At 38.0% G+C, this 15,699-nt stretch overlaps 1 protein-coding gene across 2 annotated transcripts in view; it reads left to right on the top strand.

Annotated features, from left to right (window-relative positions):
- M1AP (meiosis 1 associated protein) overlaps positions 1-15,699 on the top strand; it is a 97,208-nt gene continuing 81,509 nt past the window's right edge. For both annotated transcript variants that reach the window (XM_073242155.1, XM_073242161.1), the window contains exons 1-2: positions 1-81; positions 7,224-7,515. In XM_073242155.1, the coding sequence (XP_073098256.1) occupies positions 7,276-7,515 (240 nt within the window). In that variant the 5' untranslated portion in view covers positions 1-81; positions 7,224-7,275. The remainder of the gene's footprint in view (positions 82-7,223; positions 7,516-15,699) is intronic.

Below are 15,699 nucleotides of genomic sequence, written 5' to 3' on the forward strand. Positions count from 1 at the left end.
GGAGCCTTCCCGCGCAGCCGCGCCGGCCTGACGGGGGCGCTTTCCGCGTCGCAAGCGCGCGAGGAGAGGCGGGAGGGCCAGGTAATGGGGTCTTTGCCTTCCCAAAGAAGGGGGGATATCCGCGCTTCTCCATTCCTCGCGGCAGGAGAAGGGCTGAGGTTGAAGGGGGTGTGAGGAGGGCAGCTCCGGGCGGAGGGCCGCGCCTCACAGGGTGGGCTTGGGCCGCGCTCGGAGCCGCCCTCAGGCAGGAAGGAGCTGGCTGGGCGGCCGGGCCGGGGCAGGACCCGGGAAGGACTGACGCCTGGACCCAAATCCACCGCGGGGCCCAGTACCTCGTCACGCGTTTCTGAGGACCGGAGAGGCGACGCCGCGTCTCCCGCGCCGGGGGGCCGGGCCGCCAACCCGTGAGGCTGAGCAGGCGCCCTGCCTCGGCCCACGACGCTTTGGGGGGGTCCCACGAAAATGTCCCAACTTCTTGTAAAGTCAGGAGAAAACAGTGAACCCCTAGGGTCAACGACAATGTTTTTATTTTTCTTACATCAGAAGAAAATTGAAATTTTTAGAGACCACGGAAATCCGTAATTCGTGTTTTTGGTTTGGGGGTTATTTTTAATACGGAAGGGACCCACGAAGGCAAAAATGCTTATGATCCACGTAATTTTGAATACGGCCCTACCGGAGGGAGAACCATTTATCTTTTACCACACACACAAGTATCCTAAGGACTGTAAAACAAGATCTAGGCGCTTTTATAAGGGCATGTAAAAGGGTCCTAAGCCTTTTAAAACCTAAAGTCGGTTTGAAACTTAAGGGGTTAAGGAGAGAAACACTCGTTAAAGAATTTAAAGTAGTGGGAGCCACAGCAAAAGACCCACGCATTTGTGGACCTGAAAGGCACCAGGAAAGGGGAAGGGTGGGAGGGGGTTGGGCAGGGGCGGCATGGCATGAGGATGCAGACTTGGGAAGGAGGTACATGCAGAACTTCTGAGCCAGGTAAGGGTTTTGGATTTTGTTCTAAGTGTAATTGGAAGCCGTTGAAGGGTTTTTAGTAAGGGAGTAACTTGATAGTGTTTGGTGGTTCAAGGCCCAGTTCCAGGTTAACCAGTTTTCAGGTACACACTATTAAGTGGGTATCTTGGCAAAAGTGGAGAGTACATACAGAATCAAAAATAGATCCTGCTAAGTATTATATAAGCCCAGTTCATCAGATGCATTAATTGGTATTGTTTGAGGATATAGGAAAGAGAGCTTCCTCAGAATTGCACACGAGTGTGGGATCTAAAAATGTGCAAACTGAAACCAAAGTGATCTTAAAAATCAATGGAAAAAAAGTACATTTGTTCTGAGACTTCTCAAAATACTGTCAAAATATTAAAAGCTCTCACTGTCGTTTTAAGTGTACAGGGAAGTGAAAAACAGTAAAACTAATACCTATTTAGCACACTGTAATTTAAAACATTAGAAACATTAAAAATCAAAGTTTTTTATTTCTTTGCAAAAAACTTAGCAAGAATACTTTGAGCAACATTTGGTGCCTTTCTTCTTCTCATGACATAACGTATGATACAGCAAGCATCTTTTCTATGCCTTAGCAAATTGTCATACTCCTTTCAAAGTTTGAAGCAACTTCCAACATTTTTTTTTTGAGAGGGCATCTCTCATATTTATTGATCAAATGGTTGTTAACAGCAATAAAATTCTGTATAGGGGGGTCAATGCTCAATGCACAATCATTAATCCATCTCAAGCCTAGTTCTCGTCAGTCTCCAATCTTCTGAAGCATAACGAACAAGTTCTTACATGGTGAACAAATTCTTACATAGTGAATAAGTTCTTACATGGTGAACAGTACAAGGGCAGTCATCACAGAAACTTTTGGTTCTGATCACGCATTATGAACTATAAACAATCAGGTCAAATATGAATATTCGTTTGATTTTTATACTTGATTTATATGTGGATCCCACATTTTTCCCTTTATTATTATTATTATTTTTATTTTTAATAAACTGCTGAAGTGGTAGGTAGATGCAAGATAAAGGTAGAAAACATAGTTTAGTGTTGTAAGAAAGCAATTGTAGATGATCAGGTGTGTGCCTGTAGACTATGTGCTAATCCGAGCTAGACAAGGGCAATAAAACATCCATGGATGCAGAAGATTTCTCTCAACACAGGGGGGGGGGTGAGGTTCTAAGCTTCACCACTGTTGTTCCCCAATTTCTCACCTGATGGCCCCCCTGCGACTGTGCCTGTCTTAGGTTGTTCCTCCCTTGAGGAATCTTACCCGTCTCTGGCTAACCAGTCATCTTCCGGGGCCATACAGGGAAATGTAAAGTTGGTAAGTGAGAGAGAAGCCGTATTGTTTGAAAAGGTTAGCTTTTTACTTCTTTGCAGATTTGTGCCCTGTGGCTTCTATGCCCAGCACTTGTCTCGAGGTATCTTTACCACCTGGAGGAATTATGATACTCGGTGAATTCTATATGAGGCACGAATTCTATTTAAGGGTTGTAATTAGGAAGGAAGAAGAAAAGCTATAGAGGTAGCATATGGAAGAAAACATGGGAGGATTGATTATTTCTTTGACATATCTTCTTGTAGAGTACGTTAAGTATGTATAGGTTTTAAACTACTAACTAACTTGCACACACATATTAACATAATAGGAATACCGTGACAAACAAAGCAAATCTATAATTACCAGCCATCTCCAGTGAAGCCAAGAAAACCATTTAGGCACCCTAGGCATTTGTGAAAATTAGTCTATGATATGATGGATATTGTCCAACTGTACTTGAACAGTCTGAGAGAAATCAGACAAATAAAGCAACCCATTTCTGGGATCTGTTCACATCCCATATGTTCTTTTAACCGTAGATAGTCTATAGTCGTAGGATTTTGGAGCGCTACAACTTGCACCCCTCCCAACTCCTGATTGAGTTCCAACAGTACAGATCCGGTCAAATTCGTTGTCTCACTGTATGAACATGCCAGCCTAGACATCTCCCTCCTCATTCCAATGGCAAGTCCAGGAAACAGTGGGGTGGACGCAGCCACAACCGCAGCATCGCCTGGATCCCTGTGGAGGCTTTTTGATGCTCATCCCCCGGCACGAGTCCTCCAGAGAGTGCTGATGCCAGAAGCTCCTCCTCATATCGTATCTTAGTTCATTTTCTGTGTAGCCAAGCTAGGCCTTGATCTTCTGCATAGAAACAAACAGACCCTTTGCCCACACTTTGACATGCCCTCTATACCACTGTGTAGAACTCATTGGAGGTCAGCACACAGGAACTGCTTTTTTTTATTATTATTAAGAGAAAGGAATAATATCAGAAAAGAGTACCTCCATAGCTGATCATCTGACACCCTTTAAGTGATCAACATTAAGGATATTTAAAGCATGTGTTAATCTTTGATTTACCAATTGTTTTATCCTTTCAAGGAGTAATCTCTCTTTTCTTTCTTTCTTTTTTTTTTTAATCTTTAATCTACACTTACATGAAGAATACTATGTTTACTATGCTCTCCCCTATATCAGGTCCCCCCTAACAACTTCCAACATTTTATCCTTTGCACTTTTAATTTTGTAAAATACTTCTAAGAGTTCCTTTAAAATGAAGTTTTTTGCCAGTGGCACTTTCTCCATGACATCTTCATACTTTCAGTCACAACTGTTTTCATCATTTATATTGATAGGTGCACCTTCACTATGTTCCTCTCTCTAGTGTCTTTCAAATGCAGCACTGTCAACATTCCTACAGTTGGCTGTTACTTCTGTAACTCCAGTTATGTTCAATTCAACTTTCACTTTGAGCATTACTACTTATCATTTCTTTGCTATACTTTCATCTTTGTTGGCCAATTCCCTCTTTCAATAACCCATTTTTTGTAAACTGTAACATGGGTTTATCACTATTTGACAAGAAGGTAAAACAACTACACACTTTGCTGTCTGTGCTTAAACTAAATAAAGAATCTACAGTGACCAGAACTACACTTTGAAAGAAGCCACATAATTGATCTCTGACCATGATGTGCATCTGTTATTTATTTAGTAAGTAGTGGACTGAAGAGCTAGCTATGATTTGTACTTTATGCAATTAACAGTTAATATTCCATGTAACTAAAATTTAAGCTGTGTCGATGGGGGACTGGTGTTAATAAACTAACTGTAGTAACTGAGATTTGTGTATACTGGAACCATGCAAACTTAGAATGCCCATGCTCTAAAATGACAAGAGTTTCAGATGTGATGGAAAATGAAGAGGGGCAAATAGAAGCTAATTCTACATTAACAAGGCCTCTGGGTGCCTGTGTATCTGTATGAATCTGTATGTCACTCAAATTCAAGTTTACTTTGGTTTCACGCACTTAATTTTAAAGTACAGACAGAAAATTATGATATGTGCTTTCTTGGTAAATACCCTAGTCATTTATTTCTGGTTCATTACTTTCAACAGATTAGCATATTCATTCAGATGTATCAGCACATAATTGGGGCTCAATAAAAAAAATGGTTGAAGGAACAAATGCTGATTTCCACTACCCAAAAAGGAAAGATTGAAGGGAAATAACTTCATAGGTTCATTTTGAGAAACACATTTATTAATGCACTCTTAGATCTCTAAAGACCCTAAATTCCAAAGTGTTTCCAAGAATTATAAATATGTTTCCCACAGATACAGAGGAAATCAAAGAAGCTTTTATTTTCCCTGCATTCTTTAGCTGAAAAATAATTACATGGAGTCATTTTAGTTCCTAGAGTTGGAGACATGTTTTTCTTAATCTAAAATTTTTTTCTTTCATGGTTGTCCTAATGTTCTTTCTGAAATACTTTTATTAAGTATAGCATATATAGAGAAAATTTCAAAAAATTTAAGCATGGTTTAATAATTTTAAAGTGAGCAACCACATAACCACAATGAAGGTAAAAAAATAAAGCATTACCAAGACCCCAAAACCTCCCCTTTTATCCTGTCTAATCATAATGCTCTCCTACTTTTTAGAGAAACTATCCTAATTTTTGTGGTAATTATTTCTTTGCTTTTTCAAAATAGTTTTACCAATATGTTCACATCCCTAAACAGTGTACTTCAGCTTATTTTTTTTAATCTATGTAGATGGAATCATACTATTTGTATAGTATGTGTGTCTTGTTTCTTTTACTATTACGTTTCTTAGAATCATCCATGTTGTTTCATGTAATTCTAGTTGATTCATTTTCATTGCTGTATGTGTGAATATACCAGAATCTATCCATTCCAGTGTTGATTAACATTTGTGCTGTTTGTAGTTTTGGGTAATTATGAACAAGACTGTTATGAACTGTCTTTTTGCTGCTATGATCTGACTTTGATCCTGTATCATGGTGCATGTCATTATTCACAGATTATACAATTGTGAACAAAAATCCAAAAGGATCTACAAATAAATTATTATAATTATGTAAGCGAGCATAGCAATGTTGTTAAATACAAAATCAATATACAAGGATCATTTTTATTTCTATACATTAGCAACAAGTTAAAAATGGAATGTGTCATGTAAATGAACAGGAAAAATATAACATCTCTAAGAATTAAAATTTAACAAAAGGTGAAGATAACTTTTGGGGAAAATTATAAAACTAGAATCTTTAAAATATTCTATATGTACAATCATATCATCTACAAACAATGATATTACTTCCACAACAATGCCTTTAATTTATTTGTCTTGCCTTATTGCTACCTTCACTATAGTGTTGAATAGTTATATAGTTGAGTAGTTGTATGGAAAGCTTTCAACATAAGCATTAAGAATAGCATTTGGTCTAAATTTTTATAACATTTTATGAGGTTATTTCTATCACCTATTCCTAGTTTATTAATATTCTTTACTAATGCATGAACATTGAGTTTAACAAAGGCTTTTTCTGTATCTGTTGAGATAATCAGATAATTTTTCTTTTTTAATTTTTTAATGTGATTAATTGCAGTGATTTTCTAATGTACATCACCTTATGTTCTTAAGATAAACCCAACTTGATCATGGTGTGTCACTCTTTTCTATATATTGCTGTTTTAAATTTGCTTATATTTTGTTTAGGACTTTTACATCTAGTTCATAGAAGAGATTGTCCTATAACTTTTTTTCTTAATAATACTCTTATCTAATTTTCTTATCAAATGTTATGCTAACCTAGAAAAATAAATTGAGCAGTGTTCCCTCTCCTATCCTCTGAAATAATTTGTTTAAGGTTGAAATTCTTGGTCTTTGAGAGTTTGACAACACACACAAGTGGAAACAGCTGGTCCTGTAGTTTATTTTGTGGGAAGAAATTTGACTACCAATTAAATTTCTTCAACAGTTGTAGATTGTTTAGGTTTTTAAATTTTCTTTTTGATTTATTATTGGATAGATATATTTTTCTAGAAATTTGTCCATTTTACCAAACTTACTGGCATAAAGTTGTTCATTATATCCTCTTATAACTCTTTCCATATTTGAACATTTGTAACAATGTCCCTACTCATTCCTGATATTGGTTTTACGTTCTCATTTGTTCTCCCTTCCCAATCTGAGCCCTGGAGTTAAGTTCAAGTAGCCAGTAAAGAAAGAAGGCTAAGGTATTATTGAAGGCAGAGAAAAAAACAGCATGAGCAAATGCACTGAAGTGAATCATATATTTGGTTTTCTTTCAGTAAAAAGCTTGATGGGAAGAAGAGCCTCCAATAATGATGAAAGTCAAGTCATGAAGCATCTTGCATGGATCTTGAAGGGGAAAATGTGGTTATACTCTCATTTTTAAGAGTTGCTTAGTAATTAACAAATAAGCACTTGTGCCGATTACTGATAAATAAAGTTGACAAGACAGGTTCTCTACCCTTGGGAAGCTCACAATATAGTGAGAGAGGCAGTCATAGAAACAAATCATAATATAGTGCAATAAATGCTAATAAACAAAGTTTATGAGGGCAGATAGCTGACTTTAAGAATGAAATTTGACTTTCATGTAGCTTTTTGTTTAGATACATTCAGCATCTCTAAGAATTCTCCATCTTACATTTCAGGCAAACATCTAGATCCCTTGGAAGCTGTTTAGATGGGTCGGCCTAGAGAAGCTTGAGTCAGTACCCAGTCTGACTTCTTTCTGGACTTAGTCCTCTAGACCTGTGTTCACTGTTTCAACAGAGCATATAATTCAGTATCATGAAAGCCAGTGATTTCTCTTTCCTTCCCTGTAGGTGGAGAGAATATCCAGGTAATAGCTGCAATTCCACCTCTGGTCTGGCTGCCATGAATCATGGGAGAACTACTGGTAAAGGTCCCTCCACTCCCATGCAGATTTACCAGCAACCTCCAAGGCTTCTCATTGTGCACATCACTCTACCATCCTGGGCTAACATCTGCTCCAACCTCTGTGAGGCTCTCCAGAACTTTTTCTCTCTAGCCTGCAGCTTAATGGGTCCCAGTCGCATGTCCCTCTTCAGCTTATACATAATACAAAATCAGCATGAGTGTATCCTCCCCTTTGTGGTGAGTATATCTATGTTTTTTAATTTATCCTGAAAGTAAATATGAGATTTCTGAAACTGAGATCACAGTTATTTTTACAGCAATAAATGTGCCCATTCCCCACACCCAATATCCCACAGGCAATACAATAATAGCCAGATATCATCCTGCACATGGGAGATTTGTATTGTAAGAGAGGAATCCCAAAATTATTAATTTGAGAGTTTAAATAGGCCACATCTTGCCCCTCTACACTCCTGAGAGAGAGAAACCTTGGCACTTACCCTTTGGAATGTAAGCATCTGAACCCTTTCATCATCCCCATTTGAAATCCAAACTTAGGGAGGTAAGTCTCTAAATTTCTTCAGAGGACTCTGGCTATTCAACCACTCTAACTTCCAAGACTTGTCCTTTAATTCAGGTTCTAGTTTTCTTTGCTCAGAAAGCCCATAAGCAGAAATATGAAAAAATTTTCTCTACAGTTCCACACAGGACTCAGGTGAAATGCCCCTTAGGGTTTCAGAAGGCAAAGGCTGGGCCAAGGGTAATGCTTTTACAAAGCTCTTTCACACATAGTTAACTGTCTCTCCTCCTCCTCAAACAAATTCAGATCTTTACTTCCTCCCATATATAAAGTTCAGAATCACAGGGATGGGAAAGAATTGTGAGAGTCTAGTACATCCCTTTCCTCAGGTAGCCTACTACTGGGGTAGTCAGAGAAGGCCTAGTGGAAAATCAGGACCTTCATCCCTACCTGGTAAGAATAAGACTTACCCCCGTTTGTGTTCATAGAAACCATGTGGAAGCCTGGACTCCCACCCCCTTTCCCAACATTAACAAGGTATCTCTGTCTCTCCCTATTGAGGTCAGAAGAGGCAGAGTGGAGGCCATGTGCACAATAAGGTATATTTTTACTTCTAAGGTAGTGTGGTGTCAGTGAAGGCCTAATGGAAAGATAGGATTTTTATGCCTATCTGATGGTACTGAAGCTTCCCCATCCCCAGGGTGTCAGTGGGGTCTGTGTGGGATACCTGAACTTATATCCCCCACTCAGAAATAACAAGGCACCCTACCTTCCTGGGTGCAATGACCAAATAGACTCACACCCCAACCTGCCAATAATGACATGGTAACCTCAATTTCCTAATTGGTATAGTGTCAGAGGAGGCCCACTAAAGCAGAAGATTTAAATAAGATCAGAGCCTTAAAAAATACTAACCAAAATGCCCAGAATACAATAAAAAAATTCATTCATCATTATCAAGAACCAGGAAAAATCTCACCTTGAATGAGAAAACAACAGACACCAACATTGATGTGACATAGATTTTGGAATTCTCCAAAAAAGATTTTGAAGCAGCCATCATAAAAATGCTTCAAAGCAGTTATGAACATGCTTGGAACAAATGAGAAACAAAGTCTCACCAAGGAAAAGAAGTATAAAGAACTACCTAGAAATTTTAGAACTGAAAAATATAATAACGAAAATTTAACAACAAAAATCCTCAATGGATGAGTCTAACAGCAGAATGGAAAGGAGAGAGGGAATAAACAGTGAACTTGAAGCTAAAATATAAATTACCCAAACTGAGCAACAGAGAGAAAATAGACTTTAAAATAAAGTTAACAGGAACTTGTGAAACTATAACAAAAGATCTAGTATTCATGTCATCAGAGTCCAAGAAGAAAGGGGAAAGAGGGTGGGGCCAAAAATATTCAAAGATATAATCACTGAAAATTTCCCGAATTCTGCAAAATTTATAAACCTACAGATTCAAGAGGCTGGTGAATCCCAAATAGGATAAATACAAAGAAATCTGTTCTAAGAAACATCATAATCAAACTTATAAAAAGTAATGACAAACTCTTGAAAGCAGAGCACTGACAGCTTATCAATAAGGAAAAAGCAATCAAGTAATAATAGATATTTTTCAGCAGAAACTCTGGAGGCCAGAGGAAGTATCCCATTTTTAAATGCTAAAAGAAAAAGACTGTTAACCCAAACTCTGTATCCAGTTAGAATATCCTTAAGAAATGAATCAGAAATAAGTGGCTCTATTAATATAAAAAAAAGACTTCAGAACAAAGAATATCAGGTACAGAAAAGGATTTTAGATAATGATAAAGAATCAATCAAAAAAACAATTCTCAGGCAAAAGAAAACTAAGAGAATTTGTCACCAGCAGACCTACCTTAATAGAAAGGCTAAAGGAAGCTCTTAAAAGAGAGAAAATTATAAAAGAAAGAATCTTGAATATCCAAAAGGAAGAAAGAACAATAGAAAGAATAAAATATGAATAAGTTTAAAACTTTCTATTGATTTTCCTTAATTATAATTGATGGTTGAAGCAAAAACTATAACGTCTAATGTGGTTAATGCGTATAAAAGAAATACTTAAAATAATTATAGACAAGGGAGGATAAAGAGACTTAAAGGAAGTTAAGGTTTCTATACTTCACTCAAATGGGTAAAATGTTGACACCAGTAGACTATGCTAAGTATGTATGTATAATATAGCACTTAGAGCAACTACTTAAAAAATTCTGTACAAAGAGATATACCCAGGAGTGCCACGGATAAATCAGAATGGAATTCTAAAAAAAAATTCAAGCAAATTAAAACCGCAATGAGATATCACCTCACACTAGTAAGGATCACCACCATCCAAAAGACAAACAACAACAAATGTTGGCAAGGTTGTGGAGAAAGGGGAACCCTCCTACACTGCTGGTGGGAACGTAAATTAGTTCAACCATTGTGGAAAGCAGTATGGAGGTTCTCAAAAAGCTCAAAATAGAAATACCATTTGACCCAGGAATCTCACTTGTAGGAATTTACCCCAAGAATACAGCAGCCCAATTTGAAAATGACAGATGCACCCCTATGTTTATTGTAGCACTATTTACAATAGCCAAGAAATGGAAGCAACCTAAATGTCCATCAGTAGATGAATGGATAAAGAAGATGTGGTACATATACACAATGGAATATTACTCAGCCATAAGAAGAAAACAAATACTACCATTTGCAACAACATGGATGGAGCTAGAGGGTATTATGCTCAGTGAAATAAGCCAGGTGGAGAAAGACAAGTACCAAATGATTTCACTCATATGTGGAATATAAGAACAAAGGAAAAACTGAAAGAACAAAACAGCAGCAGAATCACAGAACTCAAGAAAGGACTAACAGTTACCAAAGGGAAAGGGACTGGGGAGGATGGGTGGGAAGGGAGGGAGAAGGGGTGGGGGGGAAGAAGAAAGGGGGCTTTATGATTAGCATGTATAATGTGGGGGGGGCTGTGCAACACAGAGAAGACAAGTAGTGATTTTACAGCATCTTACTATGCTGATGGACAGTGACTAATGGGGTATGTGGGGGGGACTTGGTGAAGTGGGGAGTCTAGTAAACATAATGTTCCTCATGTAATTGTAGATTAATGATACCAAAATAAAAAAAAAATTTTTAATTCAAGTAACCCACAGAAAGATAGGTAAAAGAAACCAGAAAAATGAAAAACTGAGGAAACAAACAGAAAACAACAAATAAATTGGCAGGCTAACATATAATCACATTAAATGTAAATAGTCTATAAATATACCAATTGGTAGATTGGTAGAGTGGGGGAAAAAATGACCCAATTGTATCCTATCTATAAGAAACTAACTTCAACCACAATAAAAGCAGGTTGAAAATAAAAAGATGGAAAAAGATACTCTGATAGCCTTAATCAAAACAAGGCCAAAGTGGCTGTATTAACATCAGATAAAATAGACTTCAGAGCAAAGAATATCAGGCAGGTACAGAGAGAGAGGTATTAGATAATGATAAAATAGTCAATCCAATAAGAAGACATAGAAATCCTAAATGCATACCCACCAAACAACAGAGCTCTGAAATATGTAAAGCAAAAACTGGTAGAACAGAAAAAAAGTAGACAAATCCACGATTATAATTGGAGATTTCAATACCGTTCTCTTGACAATTGATAGAACAACTAGAGAGAAATTCAACAAGGATGTAAAAAAAAATTAGTCAAAAGGATCTAATTGACATATGTAGACTACTCCATCCAACAACAGCACAACACACACTCTTCTCAAGCACCCACAGAGCGTTTATCAAAATAGACATATCCTGGGCCAAAAAAGAAATTTCAATAAATTTGAAAAAATTAAAGTCATACATTACACAGTATGTTCTCTAACAACAATGGGATAACAGAAACATAACAGGAAAATCTCTAAATACTAGGAAACTAACAACACATTTCCAAATTGATGGATCAATAAAGAAATGTCAAGGGAAACTTTTAAAATATATATATTGAATAGAATGAAAGTTAAAATACATTGTCAAAATTTGTAGGATCTAACTTAAGCAGTGCTGAGAGGGATATTTATAGCACTAAATGCTTACATTAGAAAAGGAAAAGTTTCATGTCAGTAATATAAACTCCCATCTCAACAAACTAGAAAAGAAAAAGCAAAATAAACCTAAAGCATTCACAAAATGGGAAATAATAAAGAGCATAAGTCAATGAAATTGAAAACAAAAACAATGATGAAACAAAAGGCTTATTCCTTGAAATTATCGATATGATTGACAACCATCTATCAAAATAGACAAAGAAAAATAGAGAAGATATAAACGCACCAAAAAAAATATGGCAGAGTAGGAAGACAAGGCAGAAACCTCCTCCCGCACACACACCAAGGAAGCAACTACAGCAAATACAACTAAACCTGAAAATGACCTAAAGATGCAGAAGAGACCACCTATACATGGTGAAGAACAGAAGACACACAGAGAAGGGTAAAGTGACAGAGCCATGATCAATCTGGACCCCAGCCCTTCCTCAGTCCCAGCCCCCAAGTGAGAGGAAGAGGAATGGTGTGGGGATGGGATAGGTGCTCAAAAACTCTGCACATTTGGCCCTAGAGATCTTCTCTGGGAACGTGAGTCCACATTGCATTGGGTTCTCGTGTTTAGTGGGGCCAGACACCAGGGAGAGTTGGAGCACTCTGGAAGGCTGAGGCTCCAAATGTTGTGGAGGACAGGCGCACTCTACTAGTCCTACTTATAACCAAAGGAGAAGCAGCAATTTGAAAGATTTGCCAGCTGCAGGAGGAGTGTCATAGGGACAAGGGTTGAGCTATCTCTGCAGGAGAAAGAGCAGGTGGATGACACTTCCCAGCTCTCCCTTGGCTCAACAGGTCAGGCACTCTCAGGAGTTCCAAACACTCCATCACCTCACTGGTGGCTCAGCCCCAAGCTGCTTCCCTGTGCACCTACCTGCCCACCCAGCCCAGCAGCATCAGACTTCGCTGACCTCACAGGCCTAGGGAGGCTTTCCCAGCTTTCTCAGTCCTATCTCAACCCAACTAGAGAGGCACCTGTAAGAGCCAGCTCTGAACATTCCTCCCTGCTTGCAGGCAGCCCAGCCCAGTGCTGCGTGCCCCCTGCCAGGCAACCATGCACCCACAGAACCACATGACTGCCTCCCCCCACTTCATTAGCTCAGTAGTGCCACCATCACTGTAGGACAGGCAGAGGGTGACCCTGCCCACAATGATCCCAACAGAAGCACCACTGCTCCGCTCAGAAAGAGCCAGCTGAGGTAAACTGCCCGCCATGGTGGACTGAGATAGACAACTGTGGCAGCAGAAAGGCAGCACCGTCCATAGCCCATCAACAGCAGCAGGGGCTGGTATGCAAAAGAGAACCAGGCACTGGAAAGTAAAGAGTCTTGAACTGGGCGCCACAGGATGCCTTCATAAAACCATTACTCTCTAGAACAGGAAGGATAGCAGATCCATCTAATACAAAGGAAGAAACACATAAACCCTGACAATGTGAGGAGACAGAGGAATATTAAGCACTGACAATATGAGGAGACAGAGGAATATGTTCCAAACAAAATTGCCGGATAAGATACCAGAAAGAGGGCTAAATGTAACAGAGATCACCAATCTTCTTGGTAATGATTTCAAAATAACAATCATAAATATGCTCACTAATCTGCAGAAAAGTATTGAAGATCTCAGGGAGGATTTCAACACAGTGATAGAAGAGTTGAAAAAGAGCCACTCAGAACTGAAGATTATAGTAACTGAAATGAAATATACAGTGGAGGAAATGAATAATAGATTGCTGCAAGTAGAGGAGACAGTCAATGAGATGAAAATTAGAGAACAGGAAAACAACAAAGCTGAGGAACAGAAAGAAAAAAGAATCTCTAGGAATTAAAGAATGCTCCAAGTGAAACAGTATTTGCATAATAGGGGTGCCAGAAGGAGAAGAGAAAAAGGGATAGAAAGTCTCTTTGAGGAAATAATTGTTGAAAACCTTACTAAGCTGGGGAAGGAAATAGATACCCAGTTCTTGAAAGTGCAGAACCCCTAACAAAAGGAGACCCAGGAAGACACCAAGACATATAATTAAAATGACAAAGATTAAGGAGAAAGAGAAGGTTCTGAAAGCACCCAGAGAGAGAAAAAAGATTACTCATAAGGGAAACCCCATCAGGCTATCAGCAGACTCCTCAGCAGAAACTTTACAGGCCAGAAGGGAATGGCATGAAATATTTAATGTACTCAAGCATAAGAAACTTCAACCAAGAATCCTCTACCCAGCAAGCCTATCATTCAAATTTGAAGGAGAGATTGAACATTTCCCCGATACATGAAAGCTGAAGGAATTTATAACCTCTAAATCAGCATTATAGGTTTTGTTAAAGGGACTTCTGTAGATGGAAATGTTCATAAGCCTAAAGAGTTCTCACCAGTGAAAATAAACCCAGTAAAGGTAGTAGACCAATTACTTGCCAAGCAAGAACAAAATTAAAACAAAACAAAACAAAAGCAGTAAAACCAGCTATACACAAAAATCAGTCAAGGGATACAGAAAAAAATGCAGATTATAATGTCTAACACATAAAGTGTGGAGGAAGAAGAAGAAAAAAAATACTTTTAAATTGTTTCAAAATAGAGCAATCATCAACTTAATATATACTTTTATATAGTTAGGAAGCTACCCATAAACCTTATAATAACCACAAACCTAAAGCCTATAACAGTTATACAAAATACTTAAAGAGAGAAATCCAATCACTACACTAAAGAAAACTACCAAATAACAAGAGAAGAGTATAAGGGAGGAAGAAAGGAACAGAGAGGAACCACAAAAATCACCATTAAACAATAAAATGGCAATAAGTACACACCTACCAATAATTACCTTAAATGCAAATGGACTGAATGCACCAATCAAAAGACATAGAGTGGCATAAGGGATGAAGAAACAAGACTCATCTATATGCTGCCTACAAGAGACACATTTCAGACCCAAAGACATAGACAGACTGAAAGTAAAGGGATAGAAAAAGATACTTCATGCAAATAATAGGAGGGAAAAGCAGGAGCAGCAGTACTTATATCAGACAAAATAGACTGACTTCAAAGCAAACAAAGTAACGAGACAGAAAAAGGACATTACATAATGATAAAGGGGTCATTATGCATCCAACATAGAAGCACCTACATATGTGAAACAAATACATAATTAAAGGCGGAAATAAACTGGAACTCATTTTAGGAGACTTTAACACACCACTTACATCAATAGACCAACCACACAGGAAACATTTAAATAAGGAAACAGAGGCACTGAACAACAACACATTAGATCAGATGGAATTAACAAATATCTACACAACATTCCAACCAAAAGCAGCAGGATACACGTTTTTCTCAAGTGCACATGGAATGTTCTCCAGAATAGATCACATACTAGGTGACAAAAAGAGCCTCAATAAATTAAAAAAGATTGAAATTGTAATAGGCAGCTTCTCAGACCACAATAGTATGAAATTAGAAATAAATTACATACACACACATAGAAAAGAAAAACACATGGAGGTTAAACATGCTTCTCAACAATCAGTGGATCAATGACCAAATTAAAATAAATCAAGCAATACGTGGAGACAAATGAAAACAAACACTCCATAGCCCAAAACCTGTGGGATGCAGCAAAGGCATTTCTAAGAGAAAAGTACATAGCAATACAGGCTTACCTCAAAAAACAAAAACAATCCAAAATAAACAGTCCAAACTCACAATTAAAGAAAGCAGAAAAAGGAGAACAAATGAAGCCCAAAGTTAGTAGAAGGAAGGACATAATGAAGACCAGAAAGAAATAGG

The sequence above is a fragment of the Manis javanica genome, chromosome 1 (assembly GCF_040802235.1).
Source record: "Manis javanica isolate MJ-LG chromosome 1, MJ_LKY, whole genome shotgun sequence".
Classification (NCBI taxonomy): domain Eukaryota; kingdom Metazoa; phylum Chordata; class Mammalia; order Pholidota; family Manidae; genus Manis; species Manis javanica.